We start from the raw sequence: 7,369 nt of genomic DNA, 5'->3' as shown, positions 1-7,369 counted from the left end.
TTCAACACATGAGGACTGAGGAGCGTCTCAGTGATATACGTACTGCTGTATAACAAGCTACTTCAACATGTAGTGGCTTACAATAACAGTCATTTGTTGTTTTCCTCGAATCTGTGGGTTAGCTGGGCAGTTCCTCTATTGGTCTCACCAGGGTTTCTCAAGCTGTTGAATTTTGGTGGTAGGTCAGCTGGGGCTGCACTCAGCCAGAAGTACTGGGACAATGAGCCTCTCTCTCCATGGGCTCTTTCTTCCAGATGCTTCTACACATCCATCTGAAGATCTCATGATGCCCAAGTTCTGGAAGAGCACAGCCTCACTTCCACCACATTCATTGGTCAAGGCAAGTCATGAGACTAGTCCAGGGGGGTAGAGAAACAGACTTTTTTTTTAAGGTAATATTTATTCATTTTAAACTTGTCTCTGTTCCAGAAAGTCTTTTTAAAAAAAAAATATTGAAGGATAGTTGATTTACAATATTGTGTTAATTTCAGCTATCCAGCAAAGTGATCCAGTTATACTTGTACATATTCCTTCCATTATGGTTCATCACAGGATATTGAGTATGTTTCCCTGTGCTAAACAGTAGGACCTTGTTGTTTATCCATCCTGTACAGACTCTACTTCTTGACCTGAGGAGCTGCCAAGTCTTGAGATGGCAATGGAACTTAAGGCCATGAAACCTGCAACCTGGCTCCAGGGAAGGCCCTGGAGATGTAGCCTGCCCCGCTGTGGCCTGTACCCTGGTCAGACAAGGAAGTCAACTAGGGAAAAAGGTCAGAAAGTGCTGGAGGGAGACAGGGCCTCCCTGAGATGTTGGAGCTGACACCTGAACATCTGAGCATGTCTGCGTCAGAAGTTTAGAAGATTCCATGGAAGACCCTGCTCTTGCATGAGCCCGGAAGCACCACGGCCCCCCTCAAGGGAGGGTCCAGTGGAGATCACCGATGGTGTGACATCACTGGCTGTGGGAGAGAGTGGGCTAGAATAGCTGTCTCCTACCCTCCCTGGCAGGCCTGTGACACTGGCCATGTCTGCCTTCTTCCCCTGTCTGATGCCCTCAAGTACCCCCCGAACACCCCCCACCCTCGCCTGAGACACAGAACTGAGAAGAACCAGGGATTTACGGGAATAGATGGATACACTCCAAGGGGAGGTGCACAGGGGTGGTCCTTCCTGACACCACAGTGCAGGGACGCAGCACCTGGACGGAAAGCCAGGAGTCGGCTCTACTCCAGGGGCAGGAAGGCTGCGCATGGAAGGCGCGTGTCTTGCCACTGGGGTGGGGAAATCCTGTTTGGAGAGCGTGCATAAACACACCTCCTTCCAAACGCTCTTTCTGCTTCAGCCTTCCCTTCACCCGCCCTTTCGCCCCACGCCTCACCCCGCCTTCCCTTGCTCTCTCTCTGTCCCGGCCTGTTTTCTCGCGTCCTCCCCTCCACCTCCCTGCCACAGCACTTCTGTCCCACTCCCCTCCCTGGCTCCTCACGCCCCTCTCCCTGTCTTTCCTCCACGCCCCTGCTCTGCCCCTGAGCGCTCTTCTTGCTCCCTGCTCTCTCCCCATCTTCCCAAGGCCCCCCACTTCTTACCGCCCACTTCCTCCCTTCCCTCACCTGCTCGTCCAGCTTCCTCTCGTTTGTTCCTCCTGACTTGCCCTGACTCCCCTATCACCTCTCCCTCGCCAACTTTCTCCCCATTCTGTCCCTCGCCTCCTGTCTTTCCTCTCTCGCCATCTCTCGCCTTTTTTCCCAGTCTTCTCTTCTCTCTTCCTTCCTCTCCAGTTCCCTCTCTTTCCTTCATCACCCACCCGGTCACTCCCCTATCCTCACGCTCCTCGTTGCCTCTTTCTCCTCACACCTCCGTCACCCCGCCTCCTCCCTGTCACCTCTTTTCTTCTGTCCTTCAAGTCCCTCCCGCCTCCGCCCATTTCTACTGTCTAGGCAACTTTTCCCCCCACTTTCCCCCGCCTCGCCCACTTGGCCCCGCCCCCTGATACAGACCCCGCCCCTGATACAGGTCCCGCCCCCTGTCGCGGGCTCCCGCCCCAGAGGTCACGGGGTCGACGGACGCCGTCGCTGCTCCGCCGGTCACGTGGTCACGTGACGCGCTCCAACATGGCGGCGCCGTGTGGCCGCGGCGTCGCTTCCTGACTGGGTGGCGCGGACGGACGCGGCTGGTGCAGGCGGGGACGCCGGGCCCGCAGCCTCGCTCGGCCGCCTGCTCGCGCCGTCCGCCCGCGGGGCTGCTAGCCCCCGCTGGGCCGGGGCCATGCAGGAGAGCCAGACCAAGAGCATGTTCGTGTCCCGGGCCCTGGAGAAGATCCTAGCCGACAAGGAGGTGAAGCGGCCTCAGCACTCCCAGCTGCGCAGGGCCTGCCAGGTGGCGCTCGGTGGGTGAGCCGCCCCGGCCCGGCCCCGCGCCGGCCTCCCCATGCCGGCCGTTACCACACCCGGGCTTAGCCCGGCCTTAGCCCGGCCTCCTGGGCTTCACTTTCCCCCCGCCACCCCAAGGCCCACCCGCCCGGTCTCTTTATTATATCCGGGGGGGACCTGGTACCTTGGCAGCTCGGGACTGGCCCAAGGTCACCCAGCAAGTTGGTGACAATCAGGGCCGGCTCTCCAGCCTCCCAGCCCTGGGTTCTTGCCACGACTCCCTGCCGTCCCATTTCCTGGTTCGTCCCCGCCGTCACCCTCAGAAGCAGCAGCTCTTGCTTTTAAGTTTTTCTTTACGTTGGTTCTGCTGGTTGGAGTTGTCCCTTGTGAGATGGGCAGGTGGGAAGAGCCGCCCAGCTGGTTTAGGGAAAACTGAGGCCTGCTTTGTAAGTGCCGAAGTGGTGACTGTTTTCTTTCATTTGGGATCTCCCATAACTCCTTCCAGGAGGGACTATAGAGAGGGTTATCCTGCACCTCCCAGATACTGCAGTGTGCAGGAGATCTACTCGTTCTCAAACAGAGGGTCTGTGAGGGCAGAGATACTTGTCTTATTCACCGCAGGGTCCCCAACAGTGTCTGGCACACGGTAGATCATACTGATTTGAATGGACCCACAGATGACTGAGCGACAGGGAGAAGTCTTGCTCATCCCTAGTTAAAACCTTAGTAGTTGATTCCATTATCAACATTCTGTCTTTTAGTTTTCGGTCATTCAGCAAATATTTATTTATCAAGTGCCCACCGTGTACCAGGCACTGAGGATACAGTAGGGAAGAAGACAGACAAGGTATTTGCCCTTACAGAGCTTATAATCTAAGAGAGGAGACGAAATAAGTAAATTTAAAGATTAATGAGACATTTTTGAATACTAATACATACTTCTGTACTAGTAAATTTTTTTGTAATTACTTTTGTAAAATTTTTTGTAAACGACCAAAATGTAATAAAGAGGGCCTGAGACAGCATGGTCAAGAAAGTAGTCCTTTCTGAGGAAAGGGACATTTGCGCCAAGTACTGAAAGTCAGGAAGTATCCGCCATGTGGAATTTCAGAAGAGGGAGTGAGGATCAGTACATTTGACCGGAGTTGGCTCTCGGGTTAATTCGCCGTCCCAATGCCTTTGCTTTGAAATCTGTAAAAAGACCTGTTTTCCTAACAAGTGACTGAGTAAATGTAAAGTTTGATTTTCTTTTTTCACCTTTTGAAGTTTGAGGTTATTCTCCCTTCATTTGGTGCGAGGAACTCTGGGAGTCTTTTCTTGCGGCCTAGGAATGGGTTTGTGAGCTTTGCATTTATTTTTCTGGAAGGCCCTAGCTTTCATGGGTCTGAGACACCCTCAAGGATCAAGAACTATTGATAACAAAGGTGGTTGTTGCTGGGAACAGATGCTAGTCTTGTGAAATTCAGGATCAGTTGAAGGAACTCACTGAGATTTAGATTTGTAAAGCTTTTTTATTCAGAAATCCAAGGCTAACTGTTGGATATTGTTTTATCAGGAATGCAGGATAAACCCTACAAAGCAGTTAGGTGAAAGCGGATATTTACAGCTCCACTTTGAAATCTGCCTGCATTCTATCCTCTCATTGTTACTTTAAGTGAATTGTTGCAGAAGTTTGCAGAAGTTTGAAAATCGTTATTTGGCAAAGTTTTCATTCACCCTTCAGAAAACTTAACATCAAAATTTCACCAAATCGTATATCACTTTGTTGGAACCTACTTATAAAATCATCACATGGGTTGTAAAAGAGCCTTAACATTGGGAGGTTTCTTGATATTTTTAGATCATATCTTTGTTGAGAACTCCAGGATTTTCCAAGCTGAATTGTGGAACACACATTCAGTATTTTGGTAGTGAATTGTAAGAAATAGCCTATTCTGAAAATATGAATTCTCCATTAAAAATATTTTTCTTGTCAAACAATATAGATGAGTTAAATAAAATATCCCATATAATGTTATTTAAGAAAAAAATAACCTATAAAGGAAGTAATTGACACAGGTTGACTGAATAGCTGATTGTCATGGTAGCTCATCATCAAATTGAGTAGTTATTATAAGGTAACCTGTGTAAAGTGTTGAGTTAAACTGATCATTTTTTTTTTCTCTAAGACAGTACTTGTGTGTCATTGCTGTTAAGTAATAAAGGACTGCAGAAGAAAGATACAGCAAAGGGTCTGGTGATACTTTACTTTGCACCTCAAGGCCCAGTTTTGTGTCCAGTAAAAGTAGCTGAAGGGGGCTTCCCAGGTGGCTCGGCAGCAAAGAATTCACCTACCAGTGCAGGAGTGCGTGTTCAATCCCTGTGTCGATAAGGTCCTCTGGAGCGGGAAATGGCAGCCCACTCCAGTGTTCTTGTCTGGAGAATCCCATGGAAGAGGAGCCTGGAGGGCTGCAGTCCAGGGCGTCGCTAGAGTCGGACACAACTGAGCACGCACACGAAAAGTGGCTGAAACATTGCTGTGCGTAAGAAGCATTGCAGGGCGGCGAGTAGTGTAGAGATTACCTATCATTTTGATAAGAGGAACTGTAAGTGACCACTCAAAGTTGAAATGTTGACCAATAGAAGCTGTTCCTGGAAACAGCTTTTGTGACCTTCCAGGAGTTGTGGTGTACTGGGGGGAGGGAATGGGGGATGCGGGGGCTGTGTAGTGTAGGGGTTTGGAGTGTGTTCTCTGGACTGGCTTCAAATCCCTTGCCTTCCAATTGCTATCTTTGTGATCTTGGACAGATGTTACACCTTCCCGTTGGGGCTGTTACAAAGATGAAGTTAACTGACATGTGCACAACACTCGTCGTGCAGTAGGTACACTGTATAGGCTTGCTGTGCTGGTTACTTTTATTGTTTGAAGCTGTGACAAACCACAGACACGGTAAGCACGGGGCTTGATGTTCTTAGCTTAGGTTGCTTCTTCATTCAGGAATGACTTATTGCTCTATTTGGTTTGTAGATGCAATAAACAAGAATGTAATTACATGACTGAAAGGCTGTGTTTATGAGAGTATTAACTTGCCTAGCTTAGTGAAGACAGGGGTTGTTCCTTGTGAAAGCAGTGATGATCAGGATGAATAGGTTTGGAGTAATCTCAGGGATTCATGCAAAGGCCCAACTCATTGGAAAAGACTCCGATGCTGGGAAAGATTGAGGGCAGGAGGAGAAGGGAACTATAGAGGATGAGAAGGTTGGATGGCATCACCGACTCAATGGACATGAGTTTGAGCAAGCTCCAGGAGTTAGTAAAGGACAGGGGAGCCTGGTGTGCTGGAGTCCATGGAGTCACAAAGAGTTGGATAACGACTTAGCAACTGAACAGCATTCGTCCTCACTAAAGGCCAAATGCATGGGTAGGGTCTGCCCAGTTAGAAAATCGTGGCCCTCCAACCTTTATTGAGAAATCAAAAGAGCCTGTGAGAGTATTCATCACCCCCGGGATGCTGTTGCTCTTTACTTTCATAGTGAAGTTTTGATATGTGTTAATAATCGCGAACCTTTCACCCCTCCAGTTGGAGCATATAATCACATTTTTAAACCTTCCTTTCACACCTGCATTACTTGAGTTATTCTTTCCCATGATCTTTTTATATTTCTGGTTTTAAACCCTGTGATAGAATCCAGAAACATGGTCCTGAAGAACCTATTTGCAGGGCAGGATTAGAGATGTAGAGGATGGATTTGTGGACACGGTGGGGGAAGGAGATGATAGGACGAATTGGGAAAGAGGAGCATTGAAATACGTGTGTTATCACGTGTACACAGAAGCTAGTGGAGGGCTGCTGTGTAACGGGGAGCTCAGCCTGGTGCTGTGACGACCTAAAGGGGGGTAGGAGATGGGATGCTCGAGAGGGAGGCGATATACGTATCCTGAAGGGCGATTCACATTGTACGGCAGAAACCAACACATTATAAAGCAATTATCCTCCAATTAAAAATAAATTTTTAAAAAAACTATAAAGTTTAGAGACTTGACAAGATAATCTGAGCGTTTTTAAATGGTGTGGGAAGATTCTGAAATCTCCAAACTTGAACTGAATTGTTCTAACATTACTCTTCATGTATAGGAGATGGAGTGTCTTATTTCATCATTTAATACCCACGAAGTGCCATGTGAGGGCTGAGTGCTCTGTAACTGCCCGCTGTCATTAAACATACCTATGTTTTTTGTATGAAATTCAGTGACTTTAATCTTGGAGCCGTTTTAGGTTCACAGCAAAATTGCACAGGAGGTACAAGGAATTCCCGTATTCCCCCCAACACACACGCTGTTGCCAACATCCCTCACCAGAGGTGGACGTTTTTATAGTGATGAACCTAACGTTGATGCATCATTATTACCCAGTCAAGTGAGTGACTTTTTAAAAATCACATGTTATATAGTAACTGTGTGACATCAGCCATGTACTAAGCATTTCTGTGTCCAGGCGCAGTGCCACGTGCTCTACCTGCAGTTTAGTTCCTATGATTATTGTCCTTATTGAGGCCTAAAGAACTTGGCCAGCTGACTCAACCAGAAAGCCGTGGAGCCAGGCTGTGAACGCTGGCAGCCTGGCTCCAGAGCCCACGGTAACCATCACCACCATTGCTTCTCCGTAAGGAAGCGCTTGTGCTGTATGAGCTACTCAGTGGAGCCTTAAACAGGCATTATATTGAGGCGAAGTTTCTATGCGGTGATGGTTTGGTAATGTTTCAGTAAGTAAAGAGACCGTATTTTTTGAGTACGGTTGAATTGAATTTTGAGATGTAGTATTTGAAAGCCTGTAATCAAAAAGATCACAGCTTTTTCTCTGCAGCTTTTCACTGCGTATATATATTTGGTTTAATTTCGGGACTAGAAGGAAGAAAGAAATGAGAGTAAAGAGCTGGTTTCCCATAGGCTTCATTTAAGGTATGAAATCCTTCTGATGTATGACCTCTGTCTCTTTATCAGCAGTAAACTCCCTCTTATT

General features: G+C 48.1%; 1 protein-coding gene across 2 annotated transcripts in view; it reads left to right on the top strand.

The window, feature by feature from the left end:
• The first annotated feature begins 2,073 nt into the window (after positions 1–2,073).
• ARFGEF2 (ARF guanine nucleotide exchange factor 2) overlaps positions 2,074–7,369 on the top strand; it is an 82,981-nt gene continuing 77,685 nt past the window's right edge. For both annotated transcript variants that reach the window (XM_070381076.1, XM_070381075.1), the window contains exon 1: positions 2,074–2,386. In XM_070381076.1, coding sequence (XP_070237177.1) covers positions 2,266–2,386 — 121 coding nt within the window. In that variant the 5' untranslated portion in view covers positions 2,074–2,265. The remainder of the gene's footprint in view (positions 2,387–7,369) is intronic.

The sequence above is a fragment of the Bos mutus genome, chromosome 13 (assembly GCF_027580195.1).
Source record: "Bos mutus isolate GX-2022 chromosome 13, NWIPB_WYAK_1.1, whole genome shotgun sequence".
In the NCBI taxonomy this organism is placed as follows: Eukaryota; Metazoa; Chordata; class Mammalia; order Artiodactyla; family Bovidae; genus Bos; species Bos mutus.
The sequence above is the reverse complement of the archived record's forward strand: the minus strand, read 5'-3'. Positions and strand labels throughout refer to the sequence as shown.